The 18,242-nt window shown below is 40.2% G+C and overlaps 1 protein-coding gene and 1 long non-coding RNA gene across 7 annotated transcripts in view; one reads left to right on the top strand and one right to left on the bottom strand.

Moving 5' to 3' along the window:
- Positions 1-1,473: 1,473 nt before the first annotated feature.
- Positions 1,474-18,242, bottom strand: part of nup214 (nucleoporin 214) — a 32,345-nt gene continuing 15,576 nt past the window's right edge. For 2 of the 6 annotated variants that reach the window (XM_026173651.2, XM_026173653.2), the window contains exons 18-36: positions 18,024-18,127; positions 17,736-17,909; positions 17,372-17,454; positions 17,180-17,266; positions 16,536-16,844; positions 16,201-16,365; positions 15,743-15,854; positions 15,109-15,172; positions 14,299-14,368; positions 14,095-14,179; positions 13,519-13,571; positions 11,925-13,424; positions 11,164-11,231; positions 10,870-11,044; positions 10,514-10,666; positions 5,868-6,039; positions 4,534-4,712; positions 3,648-3,681; positions 1,474-2,109 (exon numbers count right to left, since the gene is read on the bottom strand). In XM_026173651.2, the coding sequence (XP_026029436.2) occupies positions 2,073-2,109; positions 3,648-3,681; positions 4,534-4,712; positions 5,868-6,039; positions 10,514-10,666; positions 10,870-11,044; positions 11,164-11,231; positions 11,925-13,424; positions 13,519-13,571; positions 14,095-14,179; positions 14,299-14,368; positions 15,109-15,172; positions 15,743-15,854; positions 16,201-16,365; positions 16,536-16,844; positions 17,180-17,266; positions 17,372-17,454; positions 17,736-17,909; positions 18,024-18,127 (3,624 nt within the window). In that variant the 3' untranslated portion in view covers positions 1,474-2,072. The remainder of the gene's footprint in view (positions 2,110-3,647; positions 3,682-4,533; positions 4,713-5,867; positions 6,040-10,513; positions 10,667-10,869; positions 11,045-11,163; positions 11,232-11,924; positions 13,425-13,518; positions 13,572-14,094; positions 14,180-14,298; positions 14,369-15,108; positions 15,173-15,742; positions 15,855-16,200; positions 16,366-16,535; positions 16,845-17,179; positions 17,267-17,371; positions 17,455-17,735; positions 17,910-18,023; positions 18,128-18,242) is intronic. The other 4 variants (XM_026173658.2, XM_026173655.2, XM_026173652.2 and 1 more) reach the window with 3 other exon arrangements.
- On the top strand, positions 5,607-5,986 carry LOC145430006 (uncharacterized). Its single transcript, XR_013910381.1, has 2 exons — positions 5,607-5,746; positions 5,796-5,986. It is a non-coding gene; the product is annotated as an uncharacterized LOC145430006 (long non-coding RNA).

Raw genomic sequence — 18,242 nt, forward strand, 5'->3', positions numbered from 1 at the left:
CAGGAACAATGACATTAGACACCACCTCTGAGTATTTCGGCTAGGCATGTGGTAAAATAATAATAATTACAATAAAGGCTCCTCTTTTAATGCTTTCATTGAGGCCAGTTGTGGAGTGGGTGCTGAAAATCTCATAAGCTCATCCGGTTTAGCTGAAAGCATTACAGACTTCAGGCTCTGCAACAGCCCGTGTGCTGCTGTAATCTGCCATCGTGTCCAACTATCAATCTTTACCTGAGATGTCAAAGAGGCTTCGGTGCGATCATGTGTGTAATGCTGATAATCGAATTCTTCTTCAAAATAAAATTGTAATTGCTGAATATTTTCTTTGGATCTTCATTGTTCAATTGTTCATTAACCAATTACTTGCATATAAAATCCATTTATAGCTACTTATTCTTCACTTGTGGATACCAAAGCCATCAAAGGCTCCAGCCTGCTCTTTTTATCTATTGAGGACAGAATATGGGCTTTTCTTTTTTAGCAGGTGTCTATTACAGGCCACATGCCATGACCCTGACATTCCCATGCCACTTCAGGCCCACCAGGACTTCTGCCATCCGTTTGCAGAGAGATGCAAGATAAGGGCTGACAGAGTGACAGTGACATCCTCCACAGCCATAAGCTAACAATGTTACTCTGCTTCCTGGGGCCACATGCCACAAACATCAGGGCTCTGATACCTCCCTCAACATTTGCCCACAGCCACCTTCAGCTCCTGTATGTGGAATCCTTCCAGAAGCAAAGAAGAAAATAAGGTACATATCATGGTTCACTAATTAATGTTGTTCTTCATGCCACCCACTCGTGTTAAAGTGTAGCTTTATGTTTTCTCCTCACAATTATATTGTGGTCAGTGTACGTCAATGAACGTCACTGAGCAGAGAGACTGATGTTCAGATGATGCCTGTTTTTATACTTATGGCATGAGAGTGGAAAGTTCCTCTCAGCTATAATCATATTACAATTTGTAGACAAGTAATGGGCCACCTGTACATTACTCCTACAGAAGATGCTCATCCATGGAAACGCATGCCATTAAGCTATTGGTGCAGTTTTTGTGCCGATGTTAATGTCAGAAGATTGAGTCAGCAAAGCGCTGCAACTTTTAGATATTCTGTGACTCCAATCAGTAAGTTTATGTAGTCTGCCACTTCATGGTTGGGTTCTGTAGCTCCTTAACGATTCTACTTTGTAACAATAGTACTTGAAGTCGAATATCGCGGAATATCAAGGAGGGCCTAAAATAAAGGAATCCTATTACAGCACCACACTCTTAAGAGCCACACATTCTTTCACAAATCCTTGTAAAAGGCAGGCTGCATGGACCGGTGCTCGATTTTACACACCTTTAGCAATGGCACTGAAACCACCTTACATCAAAGATTTCTATCCAGGCAGCTACAGTTATTTTCATGGGAAAACAGAGCAAGACAAATTATTACCAGTGCTCACATTAAGCGTAGACAAAAAAAAACTTGAAATATTTGGTTTATTCTTAGTTTTCCATGTAAAAATACACATCCGAGGGATGGATTTAGTGGGGGGGAAAACAAAACAAAAAACAATTTTTTTTAAACGTCTTATTTCAACAAGTCAAAATTTAAAATCAGTTTTTGCTATTAAATACACACCTCCAAGTTTTGCATTTTTCACACATACCTAATCTGTCAAAGTCTGCATTGGCAGCAACGTAAAAGTAGACTGGATGTTGTTTTAACAGCTTTACAAAGTTAAAGAGTGAAAGTAAAGCTCAGGGTTTTTTTTAAGTCATGTTTTCAAAGTGCAAAAATTGTACTTGTAAGGCAACAACCCTTGATGTGTGTATATTGTGACAATGAAGACAACCATACACTCTTTACTTGTAAACATGTCAAAACTTGATTCAACTGTGTCCAAGAAAATATTAAGATCACAAAAAGTTATAACATGTGTCTGCTCTATGAGCAGCCAACCCAAACACAATGCAGCCTTGCGCTTCTCCCAATGTATGGCCCAGAGAGCTTTAAGTGAAGAAGAAGAAATGTCGCAGTGGCATCTACAGTAGCTCAAGGTGGTTTAAAAGACAAAAACTAGCTTCTCCAACTGGAAAATGTTTGAGAATTTGATCTGTAAAAAGAGATCAGAGAGAGAGAGGGAGAGACATTACTGAGAAAGAGTTTTGAATGTTTAAAAAGTCAGCAGCAGGACTATTAAAATGACCTCTAACGAGCAAATCAAAACACAGACACCATGACATCTTGTCCACCCACGCACCCACCCAGTGTTCTTATAGATTTGACATCATGTCGTCCTAATTGCTTTCCGCAGCATTTTTCCAGGCAGGTTGTGAAATAAATCAAATGAAAAAACGCGTTGAATTCAGTGAAAGTGTCTGATTTTGTACTCCTGCATTTGCCTTTTGTCTTGGCAGCAATGACAAGTGCACATGATGAATGGTTTTTACATTGGAGAGAGCTGCTGTTAAGAGCCATATTTTATTGTAGGATTATGATTTATTGTTAGCAATGATTACACTTTTCAAAACTGGTTTTAGAGTTGTCAATGGAGATGTTTAGTTTTTCACAGCACAGGGTAATAAAAACACTGGAATGTTTCTGTTCGTTCTTTTTAAGGTTTAAACACAAATCCAAGGTTCCTACAAATAATTTCTTGATAATCATGAATGGATTTCATTTTAATTCAGGCTTTTTCCCCAGTGTCATTGTAGTAGAGGTTTTTTTTGTTAATATTATTAAATCAAAAATTATAACGCTTGTAGATTTGAGAAATAAAAGTAAAGGCAATTTTGACTTGGCAACAATCCTGTCTGTACAAAGAATGTAATATGCATACAGTTTTGAAGGCAGACACAAGAGAAAAGCAGAAAAGACTGAAAGAGAAGGATTATTAACAGAATGTGAATGTGTCCAATAGACTAAGCCTTGTCTTCACACACTCCTGCACACTTCAGAGTGCATTCCACTGGAACACACCCCGGGGAAACACTGGCTGCCATGTGACACATGGAAAATGAAGCGAGAAGCAGTATAAAAAGGTAGAAAGTGAAATTGAAGGATGACAGGAAAGAAGAGGAGATAGAGAAGAGGAGGTGAAGGAAAAAATAATCACTTTAATTAGTTTTAGGTTTAATTAGTAAGAAAGCTCTGCTTGAACATTTAAACCATGCACAGCCAAGTAAGGAGCACCAGCTTCACAGGGGCTGAGAATGAAAAGCCACACCCACACACCCTTCATGTGCTATAGATTTAGCAAGTGCAGCATTGAGTAGTTTTTAGAATATCTTCTAAATATGACTAAAAACAATATTTTCCTATAATAATTGCTTTCAAAATTTACTGTAAGACAATGCAGTGAAATAATGGTGAATATGAGCGATTATGAGGAACAGAGGAAAGAAAGAAGATGGAAAAGAGGAAAGAAATGAGGTTAGATGAGGTGGTATTAAACCTGAAAGGTTCTATAGGGAGCACTGCGGTGGAAGATGGAAGCTTCAGCAGAGTTCAAATACCACAGGCACAATGCAGTGCTGCCAGCGAGGAACAGAGAAATGTGGGTCTGTCTACTTATCAGTTCACATTAACACACACAAGAAAAAAAACCACACAAAAAGACTAATTAAAACTAGATGGATGGACCACACTTACTGGTTTGCAGACCCAAAGGTGTTTCCAGAGAATCCTAAAAATATAAAAAATAAATACATGATTAATTTGGTAATTGTTACTGCAAGTGGGAAAAAAAGACTAATGGAAGTCTCACTTCACAGCGTGAGTCACATGATCTGTGTGCCTATGTGTTGGAAGTGGGTTAGTGGACAGTCCTATGTACAGTATGCATATTGTGTATAGTGTGCATCCACAATACCATTAAAACTTCAGAAAAAAAATAAAGCAGAGGACTGAAACAAAGGAGAGAAATATCAAAGAAATGAGTGCATGGAAAAATAATTTGGATCTTGCATGCATGAAAACTCAGAGGGATGCACACCAGTCATCTCGGCAAAGAAACCTGTAACAGCTGTAATGCAGTGAAAGTTTATAGATGTGCAGGACAGGCAAATTCACCATACAGTGTGTTACAGTGAACCCCTTTCTGTCTCATTAGCCCATGAAACATAAAATGTATTCATCCATCCAGGAAGTACTCCTTGGATATGTTTCGCACAAACTTGCATTGTGTTGCCAAATGAGGAAATTGACCACTTTAAAATCTTCATGTGATGCACAATCTACCCTAAAAGTGTAATTAACACAACAAAACACTTGTTTGGTCGCAATACTCAGGAAATTTCTATTGCACAACAATAAAGCCACCTTCCTTTTTCAAGTTTGAAAGACAGTTAAAGTAAAGAAACTTGTGATAAACACTGTACAATGGCTAAAATTGTACAGTTGCTGGAAGAATGGCGCTGTTGAGTGACTCACTGTAGGGAATAAACTAGAGTGATAGCAGGCAAGATGGCAGCTGAAGATGATGAGGAAGGGGGAAAAAATAAAAACAAAAATAATTCAGGTAAAGTAGTAGTCTCACCTCCTGGCTGTGGCTGTTGTCCAAAACCTGAAAAGCTGCTGGGCTGACTTCCAAACCCAGGTCCCTGCTGGGCCAGGCTCCCGAATGATGGAGCGCTCTGACCGGCTAGCGCACCAAAGGACGGAGTGCTAGGAGGTGGGGCAAACCTGAAAACCGGAGCAGGTGCTGAGGTTGTGATACTGTAAAACGCAAAAGTTACAACTGAAAAAAAGACAGCCACACCTGAATGGGGCTGGTAAGACAAAATGCTTGACAATATTAGGTTACTGGTCTGACAGTCATAAATTCATAATTAAACACACATACATGTGGGCAAATAGTTTGTCCAAGATGTTTTTATTGGTTAGTTAAACATGTAAACAAAGCAGAACATTCAAGATAGTGAATGTGAATTTGTTTAGCTTTATTTTTTTACTTGTTTGGCATGTGAGGATTGACAGGCTGGGATTTATACATTAATCCTTTCTACAGGACCCAACGCCCGCTCACTCCCAAGGGAGAGAAAAAAAGAATAAGCAAAACAGTGAAAGAGAGAGAGAGAGAGAGCATGTCAGTTTAATCTGCAGGCTTCATGACCCCAGATTGAGATTATCTGGAGGGAATAATCTAGTCTGGCACAGAGCTGGGTTTGTTTTGTGCTGGCAACCATGGTTGCTGGTATCAAAACACATGCACATGTGAACACACCAGAGGTTAATGCAAATCATTAGAGTATAAATGATAAGGAGGAGGGGAGGATTAAAAAACATAATAATCAGGAAATCCTGCCTGAAGTCAGAACTGCTGGAATTAGATTAGATAGAAATGTGTGTGTTTAAAAGTAATAAAATTAAGCCTCACTTCCCAAATTTGCCTCATATAACTCTATAGACCAATAAAAATGTTTTGTTTCTCTACACTTAAATGTTAATGGGGTTTTTAATAGTGTTGTTAAATGCTGCTTTCAGCTGGTTTGTCTTGTAGTGCTGAGCACACTGAAAGGCGCCTATTATGACAATAATAGCCTGATGACAATGACATTTTCAAATACTCATTGTCTGCAACAGTGGGTTGAGAAAAAAAACAGTTCTCTGTTACACTACTTTGTCAATGAAAGGTTGTTCTACTGAAAATATTTTCCGCTTTAAACCTTGAATATCAGAGCAGGCAAAGAAAATAGATTACAGACAAACTAGATGCAGATAGAAGTTCTATAAACAAAGTTCAGCTAAAGGTTCAGCCACCCTGAATCAAAGTGGCTGAACCTTTAGGTTGCTCTAAAGTCAGCTTTAATTACACAACGATGGATTTTTTTTCCATATCAAACCTTTCAAAAAAGACTTCGTCTTGCTTACCCAAATCCTCCCATGTTGGCAGCCGCGGTGCCCTCTCCGAACACTTTGCCAGCCGATGATCCAATAGGACTGCTGAATGAAGGGCTTGAGCCAAAAGATGCTCCAGCACCAAATGCTGGGGAACCCCCAAAAGAAGGAGGACTCCCAAACACCGGAGCACTGCCAAAGCCACCTGTAGGAAGGAAATAGGATAACAGAGCAGGAAGTTACTTGGTTTCCAGCGTTCTTTCTACAAAGAAAATACAGAAGAAATGTGAGTCATGAAGCAATTTCTGTAACTTTTATAACATTATATGCTAAGTGGCTTATTTACATCAGGCATTACATCCATGTAGATGTTTTTTCCCTTTAACAAAGCTACTGCAAACACTAAAATTTAATCTAGAGTTCTTCTTGGACTCATATGAAGAAACATAAATTGAATTTAGTGCTGGCACTTCCAAAAAGGAAAATAAATTCCTAGGTAAAGACAGAAAAAGTATTTTAGCTATGTTTTAAATTTAAAATTTTTTAAAAAAAAATTGCATATCCCCCTATTGTAACTCATCAGAAGCTACCTGAGTACACGTGTGGGCATTTACAGTATTGTTGTGCACAGCCTCTGGAGCAGTAAACTGTTATAAGCATGATGAGTACTTCACACCAATTCAAAGCCTCTGATTGGCAGGAGAGAAAGAGTGTACTGAAATTACAGCCTGGCTAGCAGCATGCCCCAGTAAATAATTGATTGAGCTAATGTAACAAGAATACATTCCCCCTGCATGGCCAGTGATGGAGAATTAGTGTGCTGAGGGTTACCAATATCCCAGAGGCTCTGAGGTACAGCTTGAATAGCTGCTACTACTATGACTACTCATGGCCACGAGCAGCAAAGTATCAGCATATCGGTTTTTAAATTTACATGATGTTTTCAGACAAACTACAATGTGATGTAGACAGGGTTTCTCCTGGTTTAAAACAGCCCTCTAAGGGCGAATTTAACTACGCCTGCACTGGTTTTTATCCATAGCGCCCCAGCTCTATTCAGAAGTGATTTACACAATAAAGACCACTTTTAAATGTATAATAATGAGTTCTCCAAGAATTGACTGAAAATAATCAGCGCATCATCTCGATAGATTAAGAAAAACATGGTGGGGTTCACCAATGTGTTGAACCATTTAAAATGTTTCTCAAAGTAAGAGTGCAAAGAATATGAGGAATTCAACTTTTACAGGAAATTACTTTATATATCCAAGACATGTATGAGTTTAAGTTAGTTGGTGTTTCTAAATTTGAAAGTAGGTGTGAAAGTGAGCGTGAGTGGTTGTCTCTTTGTGTTAACACTGTAACAGATTCAGGCCCTCAGGCAGCGCAGCATGGGAAGCGCACATTTCTCGGGTGGAAATCAGGAACCCTTTGAATGCTGTGATCAGTCACCAATTGATCAGTCACCAAAAACCATATCTAAATGAGGGTCGAACGCAGTGCTGCCTGTTAGAGGCTGAGCTTAATTTAAGATGCATTGAGCAGAAGTGGAAAACTATCCCATGGTCATGGTTCTTGACTAAAATGCTTTAGAGGTTCATCCAGTGAGAACAAAACACAAGGATTAATAGATAAAATACGCTAAAATAAAAATAGAATAAAAATAGGAATGCACTGAGATGTCTTTACTCAACTCGAGCTAAAAGCCAGGAAGACCAGGTGAGTTTTGAGTAAAGACTTGAAGGTCTCTCCACTACAAACAGATCTGATGTTTTGGGGTTGGCGGTTCCACAAGACAGGGCCTAGAACCAAAATGGCCTTGTCTTGGGAACATCCAAAATCATCTGATTGGAAGACCTTAGTGCCCTAAGTGGAGCGTGGATACTTAAAAGCTCAGATAAATTTGGGGGGGGGTGTGCAATAGCATCTTAAAATCAATTCAAAAAAAAAAAAAAAAAAAAAAAGGGACAGGGAGCCAATGAGGACAGGATAAAACTGGGGCAATGTGCTCTCACATTTTTGCCCCTGTAAGATGTCGACCAGCTGCATTTTGAACTAACTGTAAACTTCAGATAGCAGAGTGACCCAGGCCTGCAAAAAGGGAGGTACAATAGTTGGGGCAAATACAATTAAAAGCATGGATAACTCTCTCAAGGTAGATAGGGCTTGACTTTGGCCAACTGTCCGAGTTGATAAAACCCTGCTTTGACCACAGAGCTAATCTGTCCGTCGAATTTGAAACCACTGTCAAAAATAAGATCCAAATTCCTGGTAAAAGGTTAAAGGTTAAAACCCTAAAGTGCCAAAAGTGCGAGCGAGTTACTGAGCTGTTCGGGGCGACCAAAAGCAACATCCTCAGTCTTCTCCTCATTTAGAAATGGAAAGTTTTTAGGTAGCGTGAGCAGTTAAGATGTGGTTTAAATGACTCTTTGTTGTTTGCTTTGATTGAGAGACAGATTTGAAAAATAAAATTTGAATTTCTTTTTCAAAGTCCTACTCATCGTGTACCCAGGTTAAAGAGTATAAGAAACCATCTGACTTTTGAAATCAGCACTCTGCAAAGGCAATCATCCATGATGGTATAGGGATGGATTAGTTCATTTGTTATAGGAAAATTTTCACCCATAACAAATTTCTATTTATACAAAAAGCTTATTCACACGTGTTATTGCCTTTACTTAACAGACGTGATGTCACTGACACATCTTCTTCCTATGGGAGAGCAAAACCTCAGTGTCCAGACACTGGGAAAATGGTCTGTTTGTGAAGAGGCAGTTGTTAAAGAGTTATGAAAAGTTACTATATATAGTTGCTTTTGAGTGATCAAAAGGGATGTCAGATGCAGAAGCTGAGATTGGATACACTACCATGAAAAAAGAAGACACTGCAGTCATTTCATTATAAATAAATAGTTGTAGATTAAACGCATCATTTGTGTCGTAAATATGAATCGATTCAAATAAACATCAGATCTTTGAGGTCATACACTGTGACTTGGCAATGGAGAAGACTGGCACTGCATAATATTCTGTGGGGAACAATGGAGCTTTTGACAACCTCATAGTTTATTCTGTCCTCAGGGGTGAGGAGATAAGAGCTCAGATGATAAAGGTGAGAGCAATGTCAAGAACTGGCTGCCAAGTATTAAAACCGTTTCTACCGCAGTCATCTAACTATCACTGAACTATCACATCAATGAACCAGAGCCCTTAAGCCAGGGCCTGGAAAGAAATGCGAAAGAACTAATCACAGTTTCATGCTTACTCCCCCCGCCCAACGTTTGCAGCAGTAGAATCAGTAGCTCTCTTCTCTTGTCCACATAATCGTGCATCGTGTGGTTACACACGGCTTCAGTTGCATGGTTATATGTCAGTTTCCTTTGACACAGCCGACATACGGTGACTGACTTTCTACATCAAAGTTTCAGACATGCACTGGTTTGCACTTTTGTTATTGACATAGTTTCCAACCTAACTTGTTTACAAGTTCCCATCACAGAAAAAGATGGGCTACGGCTTTGAACAAACAGGTAACTGTTGTTTTACAAAATGAAATCATTATTGTTATGCATTATTTAGCTTAACAACTGGTATTTCTGGTGTGACTAACAAATGTAGAAACATTTAAATCATGATATACATAATGTAGACATATCCTTTTCTTTCAGCTGCTCCCTTTACGGATCATCTGCCTCCATCTTCTCACACTATCCCCAGCATCCACCTCTGTCACTTCAACCCTCTGCATGTCCTCCTTCACTACTTCCATTAATCTTCTCTGTGGTTTTCCTGGTTCCTGGATCTTTTCCTCCCATCTGGCAGCTGCCAATTCAACATCTTTTGTACATTATACCCACCATCCCTCTACTACACATGTTCAAAGCAACTCAGTTTTTCCTCTCTGACTTTGTCAACCACCGGCTCAACCTCACTTGTCCCTCTGATATACAAATGTCTAGTCCTGTCCCTCCTTGTCACTCCCAAGCAAAATCTTAGCATCTTCAGCTCTGCTACCTCCAGGTCTGCCTTCTGTCCTTTTGCCTGTGCCACCGTCTCCAAACCAGGGATCATAGAAGGTCCAACTACTGTCTTTTAAACCTTCCCTTTTACTCATGTACAAATACAGCCACCAGCAAGAGAGCACCAAATGATCTAGTTTAGAAAGACCACTGAATGATTTAGTCTATCCTTAATAAGTGGATAGATATTACTTGAACAGGGGAAAAAAAATACATGATGTCTTCATTGTTGTCTCTCTGTTGCCTACTGTGTGTGTCTGACAGAAAGGATCCTTCTATTGTCGATGTTTGTACTTTTACAAGAACTCCTAAATATGTCTTAAAGTTTGCACATATGTTTTTTAGCTGCAAATCCAAAATGAAATATTGACAGTTTTTAAACTCTGCTTTCAAGCCCTGTGTTCATGTCTATAATATCTATTTAAATTAACATAACTAAAAAATTCTCAGTTTTCACCAAAAATACGCTCTTTCCAAAGCAATGGGGAACAGCACATAGAAACAAGTCTTGTTTTAAAATCTCAGCAGCAATAAATCTTATAAAACGTTACCTGTGAATTACAACTAGCTATGCACAACTTTCAAAACGTGTGAAAATATATCAAGACTAAAAAGCAGGGAGTGAAGAACAAATGCATTAAAATTACAAGGAAAGCTGTACCTGGTTTTGATGGTGTAGAGAATGAGCCAAAGCCCTGGGATGCTACACTTCCAGCACCAGTGCTGAAGGTCCCTGTAGGTTTCTGCTCCCCAAAGGAGGACTGTCCAAAGCTGAAGGTCTTGGCACCACTATTACCGAAGAGACTGTTGGTACCTAGAAGACGGACAGGTAAATGTAATTACACAACAATAAAATGATCTGGGTTTATTTGGTTTGTTCTTTGACAAAGTAGTTACCGCTGACTCAGAACAAAGTCTTGAACAAAAATGATGAAAATATTTCTGAACCTGACATAAATCGGCAACTACAGTTCAAATTTTCTAGTTAATCTGCAGTTTTATTACATCTTAGCCTACCTGTCTGACCAGACTGTCCAAACACTCCAGTGGAGGAGGTGGTGCCAAATGGATTCTTGTTGGCAGCGTCCTCGCTTGGTTTGCCTCCTAGGCCGCTGAAAAATCCTCCACCACCAGATGAGACTGCTGTATTGGCTGAACTGGAACCAAAGAGACTCCCAGATGACGGCTGCTGCTGGGAGATAAACATTAATTCAAAAATTTGTCTAGAAGAAAGGGAATTCAAGAAATTTCCCAAAGTTGGTTTAACAAAAAAAAAGAAAAAAGAAAAAAAAAAAAAAAGATGGGTCATACCTGTCCAAATCCACTGCCACTGCTAGACTGCTGGCCGAACACCGGGTTGGCAGAAGAGCAGCCAAAACCTGTTTGAGAACAAAAGACAAATTCAATTAACACAGACAAGATCAGATTACTGCATTTGGCCCTTGATGCCAGGCCCATTTTATAGTCATCACTACAGAGTGAAAAGTGGGACCCCCCCCCATAAAGTATGAAATCAGGAATGCCAAGCTGGGACTAACTGCTGAGTTAATGCACTGACATCAGCTGTGGCATTCTCATACTGCTCTGAGAATTTATAGAAGCTTTGGGAATGGCACAACACCCGCCATCCCACTCAGGCTGACAGTACACCACAAATCTTTCCTGCAAGATGATACCATTTCAAACACAAGTGCCACATTTACCACAACATGTGGAGGTCAGCCAGAGCGAGTGTAAAACTTTGCACATCCTCCACTGCCCACTAACCTTACAGACATCACAGTTCATAAGCTGTCAGACAGTGTTAGTATAATCACTGTCAAATGTGACTGAACAGCATGCAGCCGAGAAGCTCTGGTTATTGATCATTTCATCATGTCGGTGACACAGTGTGGTCTCTGTTAGGCGGGTGCGAAATGAGAGAATTTTCAATACCAATTTCTTTCTGACATTTGGTGTCATTTTTCCAATTTATAAAAAGCCACAGAACTTACAGTAGTTTTAAATAAAGATGCCAATGATTTCTTTAAAAGCTCTGAAGTTGATCCAATCACGTCCAGAATCGGACTCACCTGACGGTTGTCCAAAGCTGAATCCTGAAGATGAGGATGTGGTGGTGTTACTCCCAAACACAGATCCCTGTCCAAATCCAGAGCTTTGGCCAAAAGCCTGGTTTGTGCTTTGTGCAAACAGCCCAGTGCCAGTGCTGCTTACTGTGTTAGCACCGCTCGTCCCGAAGGAGAAAGAACTTGCATTGGTAGCAGTAGAAGCACCGAAAAGACTTCCGCCAGTAGTTGCACTACTAGAAGTCGCTCCAAATGCAGACTGTCCAAAAGTAAATCCACTCGATGTTCCAGTGTTGCTTGCAGGCTGGCCGAAGCCACTAACCTGGCCAAACACAGATTTGCCAAAACCAGCTGATGTACCAAACCCAGCTGAGCTGAATCCTGTTGATGCTGGTGCAGAGGAAGCTGGAGGTGCAGCAGGTTGCCCAAACACGTTATTCACAGCAGTCACTGTTGCACTACTAACAACGGTAGAGGTTTGAGTAGCTGCAGCTGGGGCAGCTGTGTTGATAACTGGTGTGACTCCAACAGAACTACTGTCTGTAGTTGCAGGAGCGGGCTGAGTAAAAATGGAGCCTGGCTTGTCAGACGTGGGGATCTGGAATGCTGGTGGAGCTGCCTGAGATACAGGTGCTGCGGTGGCAGCAGTTGAAGAGGGTACAGTAGCAGTGGTAGATGGCTCTGGGGTGGTTTCTGTTGTGGACAGGGCACTGGATGGTGCCGGAGGGTTTACTTCTTTTGGTGCAGTGAAAGTCGAGGGAGGGTCTGGGGTAGGGGCAGGTGCGGCCAAAGCAGGAGCAGGTGTTGACACTGCAGGGGTCTGGGTGGTTGCAGGTGCTGCAGGTTCAGGTATCACAGGACGACTGGTGCTCTCTACTTCAGGTTCACTGGTGGGAGGTTCTTTTATAGGGGGCGAAGCAGGTACTGAAGACTGAGGAACAGCTTTTGGTTCTTCTTGCGTCTCTGGTGCAGCTGCAAGAAGACTACTGAAAGATGAGGCGAAAGCTGAGCTGGCTGAGCTAGACTGTGGAACGGAGAAGGCTGGCTTGGCGTTTGATTCAGGAGGCTTAAACAGACTGCCTGACGGGGTCCCTTCGGACAAGTCTGGTGCTGAAGAATCTTCTCCAGATTTTGGAAGACCTGTTCCAAAACTAAACTGTGTCGCTCCCTTGCCCTTGCCAAGTCCAGTGTCCGCAAATGTAAATGCTGCCACAGCAGGTTTGGTGGAGGAATCTTTAGCTTCTTCTCCTTGGCCCACCCTTAGTCCAGAAAAAATGCCCAGAGTCTCGCCACCAGCTGTCTTTGGAGGCTGTGGCTCTATCCTCAGAGTGGCTGTGGTCGAGGTGGGTTTAGCACCTTCAACTGTTGCGTTTGGAGCCAAAGTGGGAGACCCAGTGCCAAGACCAGGGGAGGTGGACTTTGAGGTAAAGGAGAATGACTCTTCTCCAGCCTGGCCAAACACCATCTTACCATTTCCACCAAAAGAGAATTTACTTGCATCTTTCACTGGAGAAACATGAGAAAGAAAAACAGAAATAATGTGCATCAGTAATCTCACAGCTCCTACATCTATCCTAACAAGCTGCTATATCATTTGTACCTTGTGGCATTCCAGCTCCTGGTGTAACTGAAGCAAAACTGAAGCTTGAGGACCTGAAAAAAAAAAAATAAAACACCATTTAAGTTTAAATGCAGCAACAGTGAGATGCTCATTATATTTTGTAACAAGACATATTTACGTGTGAAAAATGCTGGATTAACCAGCCAATCTCAGCAATACAGCCATGTAAACACTTGCTCACCTATTAGGCTAGATTTGGATTACATTAGAGAACTCTTTCAGTACACAACTTATGATTTTGCTCCAGGAGCTATTACCACCCAGTCAAGCATAGTTGTAAGCTGATGGAAAGCTTTAGTAAGCGGGCCCAAATCCTTTGTGAGAGGATGCATTTCATATACACCCCCGAGTGCAGGTTACAAAATAAGTTGGCCTTTAGAGGAATGTGTCTTAAAACATTTTCTATTATAGTGTCTTTTTATGACAAAAATAATGATTTAGTCTTAATAAGTGGATAGATATTACTTGAACAAAAATAATCACAAACATAGTGTATAATCTATAAAATACTGCTGGGCCATTAAAAATATATTATATTTATAAACATCAACTCACACTGAATTGAAAGAAAAACCCTTGCTGCTGGTTTGCTCAGCTGAGCTAGGAGTAGCAACAGAAGCATCAGTTTTGGACGGCTGACCTGAAAGAAAAAGTTTATAGTCAATGTCAGGATTTTACAGTGTGTGTGTGTGTGTGTGTGTGTGTGTGTGTGTGTGTGTGTGTGTGTGTGTGTGTGTGTGTGTGTGTAACAGTGCTTACCAAAAACAAAACTGCTCTGTGGGATGGTTGTAGTCTCTGCAGGCATTTTTTGGACACCCTGGACAGGATTCTGCCGAGACAGTTTTAAATACATGTATGAAATTAATATTACAGCCTAACTGTTAACCTTACAGAAAAACAACACTACTATGATGCATTCACGATTTAAAAAATATAACACACAGGATTGTTTCAGGTGAAAGCTCAAGTCCACTAAGACATAAACTTAAGGCAGATATAGAGAAAAAAACAAAACAAATGTCTATAGGTAATCGTGCAGCACATGAACTTGGAGCTACACAAGAACAGGATTTCTGCGAGGAGTACCCCTGTCACCCAACTGTAATTTGTAACATCAACATGGGTGGGAGGTGGGACATTTCTCACCCATCTTGATAATGGTCTTCACAGGAAAAACTGTCAGCAAACTGTGAATTCTCACATGCTGAATGTTCTTGAAAGTTGTGAGAAGACGAACATAAAGCTATGAATATACCTTTATAATAACTTTTACTATTTAGCACGTGGACACATAAAAATATACTGAAGACATTTGTTTGTGGTGGCACTCCTTGGAAAAGTACAAAACCACATGAAAGGTAAAGTTTTTTTACATGATTTTTTTTTCAATTTAAAGTTTTTATTTATTCCTTAAAATATAGATAAAAATGGTTTCAAATATTTCACATGCAAGTCAACTGAGATTTGTGTTGTGAAGATTATTTAATTTGAATTAATATGTCACCCAAGTAACAGTAACAAGAAAGTCAAAGACAAAATGACAGGTTGGTGAGTGATGGATTTACTCACCCGTTTGGCCTGACTGGAAGAAACTGTTGCAAAGACCTGAGATCCTGGATCTGGTACCGAGGAGCTGGGGACATCAACACAACCATAAGAGGGCACAGTTTTCACATGGCACAAAAATATTTTTAAATTTACATTATTTAGTGGTATGTTTATGGCAAGGGTCCCTCGCAGCAGCCTTTACCATATCTCTTGCCTGGTCACCCAGTTAAGCTATAGTATCACCCTCATATTACTGACTATGTTAGTGATTATTAAAATAAGAATACATCAAAAATGTTTCAACTACATGTTGATCAAGTACATCCAAGTGTCCCACACCTATGTCTAAATATCTGCTAATCTTTAAGGAATTGGTTATTAACTGATTTTCTAACTGATTCTTTTTAATAGCTACAAATAATAAGTCTTAGGTAATGCCAGTAATCTCGTTTACAGTTATACAGAGGAATAGTTTGTAACACTGACCAAAAATAAAAACAAATAGACTTCTACTTGGGGTTTACTATCTTATTTGGAAGCTATAGTCTTGCCGTATTTGTAGTTTACCCTTGACACATTTTATCTGCTTTCCCTCAATTGCCTTTAAAGGAGTGGGGGTGAGAAGGTGAGAAGTGACCTTCGTTTTAGGTTTTACCTGATGTTGGAAGGAACCACCACAGGAGTCCCCTTGTCTTTGAACTCCTGAACATTGACCACCTGAGGAACAGTCTTCAAGGTGGACTCTGTCAGTGAAGTATTGATCACAGCTGGAATATAAACACATGCATATTAGAGCAATTCACAGCTGGAAAAAAAGGTACCAGATGAGACAGAAGCAATCAAACTGAATGTCTCCAGGTTTATTTAAGCCTGCTCTGTTTACATGGAAACATTTTAGCAAATTACTCTCAGGCAGGATGTGGTAATGAGCTAACAGTTACATATTATCTGTTCTTTAAGTCTTTGTCTCCCCCTGGTGAATTACTGAGGGAATAACAAAACAATATTTAAAAGATCCCCAAATGCCCACTGTAGCTAAAAACAAATGTGCACATCTTCCTCATTGTTTAAAAACAAATAAATACATTTTGACTGCTGCACAATGTTACTTACCCAACTGACTGGCCATCTGTCTGCGTAAAGCAGCATTGGCTGCAGCCTGCTGGGCAGAGATGGTGATGGGTGCGGTCCTCTCGGTTGGTGGAGCTCCATGCTTGACTGTCTTTGTGGCGAGAGCCGTGCTCTCAGCCCCGCTGAGGTTGATCTTATTTGTTGGAACTGGAATATTAATGCAGTAATCAATATCTACAAAAAATATCCACATCTAAGACTAGCGACATTACTTTATGTTCAGTAAAATATGGCATTATAACTTGAAGTCATTTATGATTCATGAATGCATCCTCGTAATTTTTTATGAACAGCAACAGTTGGTATAATTTACTTACTGGGGCTGGCAATAGGGCTGAGTCCAAAGCCCATACCCTGTCCTGACTGAATTTTAGATAAAGGGGTGGACTGGATGGCTCCGAAGCCCGGCTGGATAGAGGGGGTCCTCACAACGGTTGGGTGGCGGGGGGTGGACAATGTTGGAGGTATGGAGGACATGGGAGGGGGCCGTGTCTGCAGCTCCTCTTCTTCCTGCTCCAAGTGAGGCGGGTGAGGCTCCAGGGACTGGGACAGGGAAGATGTTGAACTCGCGTCATCCAAGTCCTCGTAGTATTTAGGTGAAAGGAAGGCTGAGCGAGATAGGTTGGCTGAAACAGAAAAATGAATAAATACATTTCAATTCCAATATGTGAGGTGCTGCTGCATTCCACAGTATGAGCATCAGCATAGGGATTTCAATATTAATATCACTGAAATGAAGCGGGTGTTGAATTTGGCATTTGCAGTTGTGAGGAAAAAGCTACTGTCGACATGAAATTAGCACTCACATTTACTATGATTTATTATGAAACACACTAAGAGGGCTTGATTAACATCCCTTTACTTTAAAATCAGGCTTTTTGTATACTTTTTCAAAAGGCGAAATCCACAATCATTTGAACATTTAGGATAAAACTTTCATGTAACCATAAATTTCTAGTACCTGGTGCAGTTGAGCGGACAGGAGGCATCTGTCCCTTTGAGAGAAAGTTGCGCAGCTGGGACTGTTTAACTGGTGATATCTTGACAGCTGCAGAGACATCATACATACTGAAATATACTGAAAAATATACTGAAATGATTAAATATATCCTGTGCTGTTTTTATGCAGACGGTAGGGGAAAAAAATCAATACCTGGAGATTTGGTCTTAGAAGGGGTAGGGTCCAGCCTGGTTTTCAGGAGAGCATCTCTTAAAGTCTCAAGGTCATTTTCCAAACTAATAACAACACAAAAACATGGTGTTTTTATCCAATAGGAGCAAATGGAAGCATGTGAACATCCATACATTATAAGGAATGCTGCTTGGAACCATTCTTTACCATACATGATGTTTAAGCTGACTAAAACCCTTTTTAATAACTTAAAAACTGACTTATAAACCATAGATAATGGTTAACTTAAAACTTAAGTCTTTCCTTAAACTACCGCACATAACTAACTCCTAATATCCTCTTAAATCCCTGTTTTTTCCCCCCACATTCTGCAGCCAGGCCTTACCTAGCTGTCGTTGCTGTCACAGGACTTCTAGCAGGAGTGGTTGTTTTGCTGTAGAGGCGTAGTGAATTGAGCTCCTTAACCAGCTGGTCCAGTCTGTTCTTCTGCTGGTTGATGATGTACAGATTGTTGGACAGTGTAGTGAACAGACCCTCACGTCCAGGCACAACCATGTGTCTGTAAAGAGATTTATTTAATAACAAATTATACTCCATCCAATTTTTTATTCTCTCTTTCTATCCAACACACAAACTGCTGGTGGGATTATCTGCCATTTTCTTTAAAACTCACTTCTGCTTTTTCTTCTTCTCCAAGTGTTTCTCCCATTCCACATCCAAGACATCATTAACATCCTCCACAGTGAACATAACATACTGGTATAGCCTTCGAATCTCCTGAATTAAAAAAAAAAAGAAAAAAAAAGATCAAATATACACGATGAAGGAGATTATTTTTATAAGAATATGTAAAACCTTAAAACTGTCAATTCATGCAAACAATTTGGGGGTA

This window comes from Astatotilapia calliptera, chromosome 7 (genome assembly GCF_964374335.1).
Source record: "Astatotilapia calliptera chromosome 7, fAstCal68.1, whole genome shotgun sequence".
In the NCBI taxonomy this organism is placed as follows: Eukaryota; Metazoa; Chordata; class Actinopteri; order Cichliformes; family Cichlidae; genus Astatotilapia; species Astatotilapia calliptera.